Below are 14763 nucleotides of genomic sequence, written 5' to 3'. Positions count from 1 at the left end.
GCCCCCACCACAGGATTTTTGTTTTTACGTTTTATTTTTTTAACGTTTTTTTTTTGTTTGAAGACAGTTACTTCAATTGTATTGGATTTGGCTGCAATGCTGTTTACCCTGGAGAAACTCCAAAAGTGATTTGTTTTCAAACACTTCACCCACCCTTCCATCAACATAGTGGTGAGCAGATAATGACTGAATGTTCATTTTTCAGTGAACTATCCCTTTAATACAACGTGTATTTTGCTGAATTAAAAAAAGGTAATTATTTTGAAAAAAACTAAATAATGTAAAAGAAATATCATACGTATAAAAACGCTTCTCTAACAAGGAGAAACTTAAAGGAAGTTATAAGGTTATAAAGTCATGATCTGACAGTGTAGTCCGGATTATAAGGCTGACATGTTCACTGACAACTCGGATAAATTACTGAAATATTTAACTGTATCTACCACTGTGACATACTCATACTACTGCAAGTGATTACTAAAAAACACAAATGTACTCATTTTATGTTAACAAAAGATTCTTTCGTTAAATTATTTCAAACCAGACATGAGACCACCTTACATAGTCCACCTAGTGAGTCTAAAATCTGAGGACCACTGTGTGTTTGGGTTTGTAAGTATGTGTGCGAGCACATGCATCACCAGTACTGGCAGGGGTGAGAGTTGCAGGATCGCACATGGGGCTGTGGTCGGTTCTCCAGTTGACAGTAACTATCGTTCACCCCCTCCATGGTTTTATTGGCAATCCTCATACAGGAAACCACTGTCCTCCGCTCACCTGCAGACACACAAAAATAAGACGGTAGTCAACTTGTTTCGAGAGGTTTTGTTACAAACATTTTCAGCAAGCAGACTGGGCTCTCAGCCTGTGTCCAAACAAGCCTGCTCTAATTGGTCAGCTGGCCCACACTTGTGATTGGTCAACTGCTCTGAGGATGTGTGTGGAAATATCACGACCCTAGACCAGAGGTTTGATGAGCTTACTGCCGTACAAATTTGAGCCAAACTAGTCATTCATCCATGTTGCATGTTACTTAGTGACATAGACGTGTCACTAAAGGATAAGTGGGTATATTAGTAAAATAGTAAAAGAACATTGATTCTCACCTCAATGAGCCCTTTCTTAGACCTGCCCTAAAGTCATACTGTTTTATACCGGAAAACAATTTTCATTTTCATGACATTGTTTAAAAAGCATATGCACTTGCACCCATCTGAACACATCAATGGTATGTTGGCATTAAAATGATGTGTCAACAGGTGCTTTGCTGGCCCATCGCCATCTTGAGGCAGCAGAAAGCTACTCTGAAGTCAATGACTTTTTAAAAGTGCATTGTTATGACATAAAGTGTTGACATGCTTGTTACAAACAAAGATGATCTGATTTCACACAAGCATGAGCAGAGCTGTTTCCTCTTCAGAGACGTGTTCTCTCTTACTACCAAGGTGCAAGCCCACCAGGATTTAATAGGGAATTGGTGATGGTACTCTGACTGATTTATTGCATCTTATGCTTAAAACACATCTATGATTAATAAAGAGATTAAGTACAACCCTTGTGAACAATATGCATGTTGCACTGACCTTATTTTCCAACATTAAACAATAAAGGTTTGGAAATACCCTAACTGCACTTGCTCTATATGCTTTAGACTATGTGTTTGGATCATAAAATAGTAATAACTAATCTCTGGGATTGTTGGATGTTTATTGGGGATCAACTTGTGAGACTTTAGTAAGGGTGTTGTTGTGTCTTGTAAAGACTGTCCTAACAAGAAAAACTGCAGCTCTTATTCCCCTGCACACCTGATGTGTGATGTGCCATTAAAAAGAGATAAGTTGAGCAGCAGTGGGCTGACCCCCAGCTGCTTTGCTGACCACTAATCCAGAAGCACCTGACCTCATAAATTGAAATGTTTTGAACGCTGGGTACTAATATCACCATGCATTAAGAGGATAAAAGAGCTGCTCAAGAAATCAGCATGGGGTAGGTAGGGGTTATAATTACCCTGGGCTGTGTGTGTGTGTGTGTGTGTGTGTTGGCGGGGGGGTCAAATATGTCAAATATCATCATCGGATTGGATTAGCAACTGGTTCTACACTGATCTGTCTCTTTGTCCAAACTCCCTGCAATTCTTCCCCCATCAACTCCGCATGAGGTTTAACAGGCCAAAACTATTATCTGATCTTCTTAGATTTCCCGGACTGTTACATGCCAAGACATTACACCCACATATCTTATTAAGCCAATAATGTTACTCATGTCATGGTGACAAAGCCTTTTATTGGGATCATTATCTGTTATTTTTGTAAGTACACCCTGAATACAGGCTGAATTCTAGGCATCTCTGATTCAACCAGGTACTGTAAACATTCATTAGAGCAGGGGTCTCAAGCTCAAATAAGCTTGGGGCCACTAATGGTAGTGTCATCTCAAGGGAGGGCCACTTCAATGTTCAAGGAGTACAAGAAAGTGCAATATTTCTAAACATCTTTATTTCCAGAAAATTATGCAAAATTAGAACAGCTGTCTTAAATAGTACATGCAAATCTTTCCTTGCTCTAAGTAAGTGATGTAGCAGAAAGTTACTGAACTAACTAAATTAAATCCCTGAATAGATTTGTATTCATTGTCTTCCCAGACACCTGACATGCTTCTATTCATAACTCATATCTTCACTTCTGCTCTTAACTCAAATCCATAATGAGGTCAATAGATGAGGATTTATTCCAACAAAAAACATTTTAGTTAGTGCAAACATTTTTATGTTTATACAGTTTCCACTGTCACCATGCACTTTGTGCAATTTTTTACTACCTGTTTTAGTGAGGGAGTTTCCTTCAGTGGAAAATTATTGTTCTCCACTTGATATAGCCTAATTATTACGAGAAATATTTGATCCAGGAGATGAGGTCAGGTGCTTCTGGATTAGGAGTCAGTGAAGCAGCTGGGGGTAACCCCACCACAGCTCAGCGCATCACTTCTTACTGGTGGATTAGATTTGAGATCAAGGTCGGATGTAAAGTGTACTCTGCATGTCAATACATTGCAAACACGCTTCTGTAAACACGCAACCAACACAACAGTAAAACTAATGCTTGTGTTACTCAAGAATCAGTCACATTTTGTGTTAGGATCTTTATAATAACAAGAATTAGACCAGGGGTCTCATTTATAACCATTGCGTACGCACAAAACGGGGCCTGAAACGTGCGTACGCCACTTCTCACACAAACGTTAGGATTTATAAAAACAAACTTGACGGGAAAATTTGCGTATTTCCACGCAAACTCTGACCCATGCGTACAAACATTTTGGAGACGGGAAAGTGGTGGTGCAGACGTGAGGTGGTGAACTGAAGCCAGATTATTGATCCACTTCATCATTTACATTAAAACCAACAGCTTAGTTTTGCTCGTGCGACATATCTGTTCCACACGAACCTTTTAATTGAAAAATATATAAAACAACTTACAGCAAATTACGTTTAGATTCCATTAAACAGCCGAGTTACAGAACCGAGTCATTAACAGTTTTTAACAATATCTTCTAACACTGTGAATGTATCATCAAATCACTGCAGTGAACGTGACTGTGCCATCAGGCGCACAGAGCGCACAGAGCGCATTGGAGATCACTTACAAGAAATTAATAAACTTTCCAAATAATATCGCAGAGTGGAGGTTAGGATCCACTGATGTGAAGTAATCGGTCCGGTTGCTCTAAATAAATAAATACTGCCGTGACACTGGTGCGTGATTCTGCGTGATTGGTGCATGCGAATGGAAGGATGAGGAACAATAGAGGGTTCAGCTAATATAGATTCTATTGATCTGTGATCTGTGATCGTTGTGCTGAACTGAGTCCAGCATCACACAGATCGACCGACGGTACCGAACCATCCCAGTACAAACACAAGCATATAATAATAATTCTGTTAAATTCTATAGATTGAGGACATCACAGCTGTCTCTGAATTCAATAATCCTGCAGTTTTAGATGATTAAAATACGAACATGAGATACAAAAAGTTCCCTTCAAATTCTGAGAGTTTAAAAAAAAAATTTGCCTCCACCTTTGAATTAGATCTTTTTTAATTTCAGGCTCCGTTCTTTCTATCGTCTTCACTCTCACTCACTGTGTTAACAGCAGCAGCAGAGTATCAGTGTATTTTCTTTATTAGTGACATCACTGCTGTCCCATGAATCACTCTTCACCTCCACCTCACTAACAAACACCTCGATGTCAGTGTCAGAAAGTTTCGCTTCCTCTTCTCATCGCTTGATGCCGTGACTCCATCAGGACTCACGGTGGAAACCCATTGGTCAGCAGCATAATTTAATATTCATGACGTGCTTTGCATTGACCATTTATGGTTGAAAGTGGGCTTGTGGAGGGCGGAGTATGAGGCAGATCCACGTACGAACGTTTCCAGGTGGCCTGTGATTTATAAAGTGAACATTGCATTCAGGTGTGCGTGCGCACGGTTTTATAAATCAGAATTTTCTTTTGCGTACGCCATTTCCGGCTCTTGTGCGCACGCACACTTTTAGTATGAATCCCGAACACCGTTATGAGACCCCAGATAACTATGAGACCCATAGTACTACTGTTATCCATGTTGCTCTTTATTTTTTAGATTAGTTAATATAATCATTAGTCATCTCCATTTGAGAAGATAGAACATATCTCTTTTATTGCAGAGGCCTTGATGTTGGGATGTAACAAGTTGAATTTGATAATTCAATCTGACGTTTAGGTTCTCTGTCATCTTCAATAGCTCAAGCACCCATGCACAAACACAAAGCACATCTGGTCATTTGTTGTGTACCACTTCCTGTTTAAAGGATTCACTGTTGTCAACAGCTGATAGAAAGTAAACTTGGTCAAAGTGGCATGCCAGTAATGCACTTGTGTTCATCCTTCTTGCTCCTCCTACTCTGGCATTGAGATACGATTTTGGGAAGTTTGGGAATAATGCTTTGACCTGATTCACTTGAGTACAGGGATGCAAACACATGTATGGTGATATGTTAAGTAGTAAATTATGGTTTTTATTTTGTTCAGAATTAGAGTGTAGGAGAGTAGTTAACTACGTGGTTCTCTGTCAGGAATGAGTGGGTGAATAACGTCTGTTCTATTATATGGGCCAGAAAGCATATACTGTATATGATATAAATGAACAAATATGCATCCCATACTATTCATATTCCTGCTCTTCTCCTGGAGTTTACATTTCCCCGAATCCAGATGGGGGGTGGATTCGGGGGGCTTGCGTAGGTCAGTCACTTGTGAAGACCATCATCATCATTTCCCCCCGAACCCCTACACTGAACGGATTACAAAGTAGCAGAAGAAGTAGATTTGCGTGCTGACCGGCGCGGAGAAATGCGTTTCCGGCGTGTCTCTGGCGTAGCCTGGCTGGAGGCACTCTGACTCGGCCAGTGGAGCTCGTGCGAGGCGCCTGGCCTTACAGTAGATGTTTTTTTCTGCTCAATGCAGTTCACTCTCCTGATTATTTGTGAGAGAAATACGGACATTCATCCGTCACTAATAAATTTGATTAAAGTTGGCATTTTTGCTTGTCTTGACTATGTTTTATGTAACTTTTGTCAAGCAAACTTCCCCCTCAAGGACTCTCAACAGTTTCTGATATTCTGAAGTCGTAGACAGTGTCTATTGGTTCCTGATCCCATCTGCTTTTTTCAAGAAAACAAGGATAAATGTCCCAAAAACATAAACAGATATGGTTGAAATCATGGCAACGGTCATTTAAAATAAAAGTAAACAATATTTATAAACACAATTTCATTGCTGCAACATAACATTATTTTACTGTTGAGACAACCTTGGTTTCCCCACAGAGATAATGTTTTACATAACATTATGTGATAATGATGATGAGTGTGTCCATGAGTCATAGTTTGCATGTGCATATACTGTATGAGTGTGTGTTACCTCCTCCACATTGGACAGTACAGTCCTGCCAGCTGCTGTGCGTCCAGATGTAGAGATACTCTTGTTCCTTGTGCTCCTCACTTCTCCTGCCCTGAGATGTGTTCAGAGACACTGTGTACTCATAGTGGATACCATAGCTCTGGTCATGAAAGAGCAGCACCTGGGGACATGACAGAGGTTTAGACAAAAGAAAAGCTGTATCTTATCAACCTTCACTCATTTTATCGTCCTTTAATATTTATTTGCAAAAATAACATTTAATCTTCACCAGTCCTTTTTGTAATACCAGATATTAGCCTTATGCTTCTGTTGAACTGATCACTTCCAGCCATAATGGAGTTGTGTTGTGTTAATGTAAACCAAACACTTCCTGCTGTTGATGTTGCATGTGAAATGTTTTACAATAAGAAATGCACCAAGTTAGCTAATGCAGGAGGAGAGTGCACCGGAGGAGATGAATGCACCATCCAATTCTTTTTCTCTTCAATTCTGGTTCTCTGTTCCTACTCTGAAAACCTTTCCCTTGTTTAAAGACTTCACAGTTCAGGTTAGACTTATCAACCTTGCCCTTGATTTTCATTAACTCTATTAACTTCTCAAGTTGTGACACATCATCATAATTGCAGTGACCAAGTATTCCGTGCCATATTTGATTATAATAAAGGTATTATCATCAGTTTCAAAGTTTTCAGTGTTTACGTAGTAAAGCCTCCTTAATGTCAAATTTGGAACCGTTCTTGTGTATGAGCTGGTTACATCCTTTACCAAAGTTCACTGCAACCTTTGTATCCTTCAGGCAGATCTCCGCCTCACCTGTCTTCAAAGCGACACCGCTCGTTCTTGTTCCGTGAGCCACCTCCACAAAGTTATCTTTCGGCTGGAAAGTTTCATCACACATCTTAAACTTCTCAATATCCATGATTATGTGTGATGTTGCTCTACCAGCATTTCTCAGTGCTGTGATAGCTGTTTCTGCACAAATAATGTAGTCCACGACGCTCTCGTTGGTGGTTTTCAGTAGAGATGTTAGCTCGGTGTAGAAAAAATCAAGCGTGGTTTCCCTTTTCCAGTGTAATTTCCCCTCAGTATCTGTAAGGCTTTTCTCCAGTTGTCCGATGCCTCTCTCAATATTAGGGAAAGACTTTTATCATTCAAAAACTGTATCAACTCGGCTTAAATCTCTTAATTTTCTGCTTTATCTTTACCTTCATTTTCCTCACCTGACTCATCGAAGATGGTGGCCTAAAAACTTTGTCTCCTATAACTCATAAATCTTCTCATCTCCGTTGAAACATAACCAGTGCCATCTGCTTTCAAGTTCCCTCCTGGGCCCATAACCTGTTGGCGCTCGCATCATAAGGGTAGGAAAACTGGGCTCATCTACACTTACTACACAGAGGAAAAGATATAGATTCTGTAGTTCAAAGAGCACCCTGACACTCCACAGTGGTGGGGGAACGTTTTATGGGCTGATGATACTAAGGTTGAACTGTTAAGAACATGCAGCATTGTGTACATGTGTATTTGGACCCATCATAGGAGCTATTTCACCATGTGCTTTAGACCATACACAGATCATGAACATAGAGCCCTTAGTCACAAATGGAAATCCCTGAAATGGGATTCATTAGCTTCCATTACACTCCAGACCAATGCCTTACAGTTATGCCCAAAAGTGTAATGAGCTGTTCAGCCATGTCTCCAGCTCTGCATGGGGTGACTGTGTGTGTTCTTTTCAGCAAATTAACTATAGAGCTACACTCACGGAGCACTTTATTAACACCCTACTGACAATAGGTAGTTATTGGAAACCTTCCTTTAACATTCTACTGCAGGTTGACATGACTACATCACATCATCTCTGCAGATTTGTCAGCTGCACATTCATGTTGCTCGTCTCCTGTTGTACCACATCCCAAAGGTTCTACTGGATTCACAACCGGTGTCTGGTGATCATGTTCATGAAACCAGTTTGAGATGTCTTTTACTTTGTGACATGGAGCCTAGTCCTGCTGGAAGTCACTATTAGGAAACTATTAGAGTTGTTTGGACTACAAAAAGAGTTGTAGTTGTGTAGTGATACAGAAGGAAGCTTCTTCCCTCACAAACTTGGAGACACCTGCTTACACAAATAGCCCAAATCTGACAAAAGCCATGTTTTATTTTATCTGGTCATCAAGTGTTGTACATTATTATGGTTTTGTGATTTGTACACTGATCTTTGCGTTTCAGAAAGAGACAACATATTTGTTATTGTCAGTCCTAAATCTTCACAGGGATGGGATGTACTGCAATGTATTAATCCTAAATTCACCTGTATGTGGTTGTATAGTGTAGTCTTTCATTTGAGTCTGTATCCATGGAATTGACCCCATCATGATGACATGATGATCTCAACCACCTCCCCTGTTGAGAGATCAGCTCTTGAAAGTCTCTCCAAATAGAAATGATGTAAAGTGATGTAGAGGTCTTGCTTGACCTTTTTCAAGGGTGGGTTCTAATTTCCTCCTCTCAAAGAACAACATGGAGGCTACTATCCAAACAATGGCTAATGCAGCCAAGAGCCAGAATACTGTATAAAGTGGTTGTCACTTTGTCTAATTCTTAGTTGAAGGTCTGAGTGAACCTGAAGCAGGCCCATTTTCATGTTCCTGGACCAATCGGCACCTGATTGAACACATGCTGTGCATGTGGACTTCTGCGTATTATCAGTATGATCAAATTGATGTAATGTGCATTTAAGTTTGTATTATAAAAGAACAAATAACAGAATGACTCATGTGTTTACCATTAGGTGTAAGGGGGTCTTAGTGGGTCCTTTGGCAGACATCTTCTCCCACAGTCCCCTTCTCACATAGCGCACTGTGGTCCCGGCCAGCTCAAACTCCCCTGGAAGCTCAATCTTCCAGTCACTGTTGATGGATCTCTTACTGGAGTCTTTCAGGGCTTTGAGGAAGATATGAGAGGTCAGAGGTAACACTTTTTTATGCAGAAACCCTGTGTTTGACATAGAATAATGACCAGATGTTCTGCCCATTTAGGCAGGTCCAATTTTTTTTGGTTAAGCTGATATCACCTGTTGGTTCCTGGTTGTGTCTGTTGTTCAACAGAGAGTCTGTATAGTAATATTGTGGGACTTATTAAAGCTTATTAAAATTTGTCGGTTTTACACTGAAGATTCAGTAGAGAACATTGAAACTGCATTGAAATCACAACAAATTCACATTGTCTACTTATTGAAGAACCACTTGCAACAAAAGGTTAATTCATTTCGTTAGTAAGATTCCTTTCTCATATTTTGTTATATTATATTTATAAATATTTTATGTGTCCACCTTTATTTTTGATGACAGGTTTGATCCTCCTTAACATGGATGATCCCTGTTTTGTAGATGTTTCTTCACAAATTATTCCTTTAGCTGCTTTGGAGGGGTTGTGCTCCATTTTCTATTTGACTCAGGTCAGAGAAAAAAATTGGCTACAGGTCTTATTTGGTTTCTTTACAAACTTGTGTGATACCATTGACATGTTGGACAGTCATTGTGGTTGTCCTACAGGTCCACTCTGAACATGCTGGACTCGATATGATACCAATAAATGTAACTTTTCTTCATTTGGCCAAATTATTTGCTGGCAATGTCCCTCAGATTCCTTTTCATGTCATTAGGCAAAAATTTCAACTTGTAACTTTGTGAGTAATAGTTTTTCTCTTGGACACAATCAGTACAAGCTGAACTGGAGGATGCTTCCTATGTGTTGACCAAAATGCTAAACTTCCTTTTAAAGGATTTAATAAAAAAGTAAAAGATTATTTTTGAGAGTCTCTGATGCTACCCTTGAAGTGGATTGTAGGTTTTCTGAAGACAAGCCAACTGATGACCTCACCACATGTCCAGAGAAGCACACCTCACTCTTTCAGAGTATGCGGAGCTGGGCTTTCCCTTATCTTGTCTTTTAAGACCATGAACACAAATCTGAGTTAAATCCAAAGCAACATTTGTATAACATGTATGATCAAATCTCAGCAAGTTGTATGTGTGAGATTCAGAAAATGATGGACTGTAAATCCAACACAAGACCAATATAGTATTTAACCTAAATGTAAGCCTTGAATACATGTTTTAAATGGGTACGCTATCCATTAGCTTTCTGTTACCATGGGTTTAAGTTCATTCAGAAAAGACAAGAAAATCATAATAGCCCAGAATAGCCCAGAGTAGGCCAAAAGAATGGCGGACATCGTATCTGTGGTGACATTTTTTAGAGTCAAGGTTTTGTTAATGTAAATATCCTATTGTCACACATGGTGATATTCAGCTGCTGCTTTGTATATCCTTGGAAACATCACGAGAAGTTTCTTTGAAGTGCTCATGTTTTTTTTTCTGTCTGTTGGAATCTGAGTTTTTTGGGACTCATCAGCTACCATCACATCTCACTGGCTGCCTCTATAACATTTGTGTCCTCTTGTTTCATCAGGGACTGCTGAATTTAATTCTGCCTTAATAAAGTAGTGGCTGAACTGATTAGCTAATGTCAATATGGCAGAGACTGATTTTTTTCAGTTGTCGCTTCCCACACCTTCTGATAATGGAGAGGTTGTGGTGTGGATTTCTTATGCTTTCCAATTGTGTAACATTCATTTCAGAGGGAGTAGAAATCCAGCTCAATTTTCAATGTACATATGTATCTGCATAAACTACTAATAATCCAGTAAGTATGAACCATGGTATGAACACTTAGAAAACCTTTTGGTGAGACAATGCTCAGTTTTTGAAAACAAGAATCAGTTCAGTTCAGGCTTCAAAACTTTGATTCCAGAGTTTCCAAATATCTCCAGAAAAGCCACCATGTTTTTCATTCAGATAAGACACAAATAATCAGGGGATCACATGAATGCATTGTGGTAGCACTCAAGTAATTGTGTGTGTGAACACGCACATTGGCCGAATGTGCGACAATGCTCATACACAAACATGATATTTGTTTGTGCGCACATCTCTAAGTACACCCTGTAAAAACACATGCATCATTACCCAGAAAGCTATGTGAAGGTTTGTCCTCCACAACTTTGATTCTCCTGGCTCCTGCAGGGATAACCACAGCCTCGATGTAGCCTGATAGAAAGACAGATACGTGAGTGAAAACATACTTAGAGACAGACACAGGTGGACATGGAGACAGGGACGGCTGGTGACCTATAGACTTGTGTCTATATCAGAGATGCTCAATCCAATCTTGAGACATTTTTACAGTTTTTTATCACACATTTTAAAATCCTTCTTAGGGTTTGAGTGATTAAAGGACCTTTTATTACTGATTACCAGAACTTCACGACCCATCACCAAACATTTTGTAGAGTTTTAGTTGTAGCTTAGAATGATGTGTTTTTGCTTTAATCCATTGGGTTCCATTCATTTGCAATACCCTCTCAAAATAATAAGAAACTCATAAGTAAAGGTTTGAGCATGATTGCATTTTGTTTTCAGTTTCTGTATTTTTGTGTCAAGCCCTGGGGCCTCATTTATAAAACAGTGCATAGGATTCATACTAAAGGTGTACGTGCGCAAAAAATAATAAAATGGCTTAAGCCCAAAAAAATTCTGATTTATGAGTCCACCTGGAAACGTTTGTACGTGGGTCTCCCTTATATCCCGCCCTCTACACGCCCATATTCAACCATAAATGGTCAAAGCAAAGAACCTCATGAATATTAAATTAACCTGCTAACCGATGGGTTTCCACGATGAATCAGGCATGTAGTGATGAGAAGAGGAAGCAAAACTTTCTGACACTGACATCGAGGTGTTTGTTAGTGAGGTGGAGATGAAGAGCCATTTTTCATGGGACAGCAGTGATGTCACTAATAAAGAAAATACACTTATACACTGCTGCTGCTGCGTATAATACAGTGAGTGAGAGTGAGTATGATAGAAACTAGGGCCTGACATTAAAAAAAAATCTAATTCAAAGGTGGAGCCAAAATATCTTTTATCGCCTGTATGAATTTTAATAATGCCAAACTGCAGGATTATTAAATTCAGAGACAGATGTCCCCAATCTATAAATTTTACTGAATTTTTTTTTTTTATTATCAAAAGAGGCTCTACATAGAAAGATAAATATTATACAGTGTTAATCATACCACACACAACCTGTCGGCTAATAAGCCAGACTGGTGAGTATGTGTTTCTACTGGGATGGCTCGGTTCCATCATGTAAGACTGGACTCAGTTCAGCACAAACCATCAAGGTCTTTGATGATACACTCACAGATATTATTAAAAACTACAGTATTAATGACTCAGCTCTGCAGCTCTGCTGTTTAATGGTATCTGAATGTAATTTGCTGCAGGTTATTTTATACCTTTTTCAATTGAAGGTTTTTATTGAACAGTTAAAGATGTATATATAAAGTGGTTCAATAATCTGGCTTCAGTTCACCTCCTCATGTCTGCATTGTCATTTTCAAGTCTCCAAAATGTCCGTATGCGTGGGTCAGAATTAGCGTGGAAGTGCGCACATTCTCCGGTCAAGTTTGTTATTATATATACCAACAATTGCGTGAGAAGTGACGTACCCATCTTTAGGGCCCTGTTTTATGCTGTGCAACGGTTATACATGAGGCCCCTGGTCTACAGCTTACTACTGCTTCTGCAATAGTTAATAGATATTTATTTATATCGGAAAGAGCCAAATGGACGTCAGGGTCGGAAAAAGTGATAAATAATAAAAGTAAAGCTTAAGCTGTTTATGAACCACTATGTACAGTAAGTTTGATACCATATCAGGTTTGTTTGTTGTTCATATTATACATAGACAGCTCCCCCTACACCTAAGGTGAGTTGTTTTTTTGGGTTGGTGATGCGGTTAGGCACCATAACACAAAATCAGCCACCAGCCCTTCTCCAGAAACAGCACACCTCTTTTATACTTGCTGGGCATTATTTCAATACAAAGCAGCTCAATCTGACAGCTACCAACTATTTGACCAATGACTCAAGTTTGCAATATTTTGGTGGTGAAAAGCACAAAGAACCTCACTTGAGTTCAATAACAACTTCACCGTCATTTCTACAAAATATATCAAATATCAACCTGGAGGTATGACAGACTATCACTTCACCAAATATAGTTTAGATAAGGCTATGACAACTTACTTTTTACAGTTACAGATCTGTAACAGATCTGTTAGCTGTTACAGAGCAACACTTTTTCAATACATACAGATTTTTGCATAATATAGAGTTTAACTTTCATTCAAGATACCACAGCTCTACTCATCTTGAATGCCTGGGGTGTCTGACCATGTAGGTGCATTTTTTAATAACAGCTTTATATAAAGATGGGAAACATGTCTCAACTTCCTCCTACTATCCAGAAATGAAGGCAAAATATCCTGGATATGAATGCTACCATCTTGCGCTGAGATATATCATTTGAAACCTGCACAGTAGCACTTGGGTGACGGAGCAGCGGTAGTGAAGCACACATACTGGACCAATTGCAAGACAATCTCAGCTGTAAATCATGACATTTCACGCTGTTTTTATAAAATCAATTAAGTAATTAAAACCAAATTTACTGGAAAAAATAGCACACCGGTGTTATAAGAAATACTGTAAATGACAGAAACCATGTGTACTTAGATTTTTTTGTTTGGAACATGTCTCATATGCTAACATGGATGGGGTATGAGCCTTTAGGCCCAATCCCATTTCACCCCTTGGCCCTGTGTCACAAGGGGCAGTGGTTAAAATCTTAAGAATTGGGACAGCCCTTCAAGAAGCCATTACATCATCAGTAGTCGTCGAGGAACCCCGACACATAATCAGTAGTCGTCGATGTAAACAGACGAGACAGTTTTACCGGGGATGTCATTGTAATAACATGGTTGAGATCTTAAATAAATCAATGCTATTGTTTGCAGTTACTAAAGTGACAAACCTATAATATCCAAATAACATCTATGCTAATGCAGATAATTCAATGACATTTGAAATTGAAAAGCTTTGATGCTCTGCATTATTTCATGTATAAATCAAAAACTCACAGCTTCAGGCTGCTAGCAGTGGTCTATAGGCAACCCTGCCAGGATGCTTTGTTATTAGAGGAGCAGACATGATCAGTAACATCGCTGCAATACGCCATTTCAGTCAAGTGCATTGTGTGTCTTCAAAGAGGGGGTAGGGTGAAATAACAATCGTTATTGTGATTTTTAAATCCTTATTAATGGAGGAAATACTACATTTGTGGGTCTCTCTCCCAACTTGCCAGTGATTTGCAAGGCATTCTGGGTACCCCTAGGTTTGAAGTGTGGGTCTGAAAAATCTCCGTTTGGAGGGGTATAGAGCCCTACCCCTCGACCCTACCCCTCGACCCTACCCCTCCGTCCCAACAAGTATTGGGACAGCCTACCTCAACACGTGAACGCGCAAAACGAAGGGGAAGGCCTAAGGGGTAGGGCCAAGGGGTGGAATGGGATTGGGCCTAAGGCTTCCCTTTTGAGAGCTATCATGCTGTCCATTTTTATATAGAGTCATGACTTTTACACCTGTATGATCAAACATTTGGTTGCCTCATGTACTGTATTGTAAATGTGAGAAATTAAGCTGGTGAGTAAAATGCAAGGCTGCCCCCTAATTGCAGGACAAGATATGATGTCTCTCAAATCCTTAGTGAAAAAAGTGAGGTGTAAAAAGTGTTTTGTTTATATCGGCAGGATAATACAGTTTGACAGTGCCTTTTACAGCTGTCCCACATCAGTATTACAAAATAATTAATATGATTTAGGAGATTTACACAGTA

At 39.4% G+C, this 14763-nt stretch overlaps 1 protein-coding gene across 4 annotated transcripts in view; it reads right to left on the bottom strand.

Annotated features, from left to right (window-relative positions):
* adamts17 (ADAM metallopeptidase with thrombospondin type 1 motif, 17) overlaps positions 1-14763 on the bottom strand; it is a 108667-nt gene that overhangs the window by 7186 nt on the left and 86718 nt on the right. For 3 of the 4 annotated variants that reach the window (XM_034581651.1, XM_034581652.1, XM_034581653.1), the window contains 4 exons: positions 10992-11072; positions 8747-8904; positions 5959-6118; positions 642-777 (listed from right to left, as the gene is read on the bottom strand). In XM_034581651.1, coding sequence (XP_034437542.1) covers positions 642-777; positions 5959-6118; positions 8747-8904; positions 10992-11072 — 535 coding nt within the window. The remainder of the gene's footprint in view (positions 1-641; positions 778-5958; positions 6119-8746; positions 8905-10991; positions 11073-14763) is intronic. The other variant, XR_004613492.1, reaches the window with a different exon arrangement.

The sequence above is a fragment of the Hippoglossus hippoglossus genome, chromosome 3, assembly GCF_009819705.1.
Source record: "Hippoglossus hippoglossus isolate fHipHip1 chromosome 3, fHipHip1.pri, whole genome shotgun sequence".
NCBI classification, from domain to species: domain Eukaryota; kingdom Metazoa; phylum Chordata; class Actinopteri; order Pleuronectiformes; family Pleuronectidae; genus Hippoglossus; species Hippoglossus hippoglossus.
The sequence above is the reverse complement of the archived record's forward strand: the minus strand, read 5'-3'. Positions and strand labels throughout refer to the sequence as shown.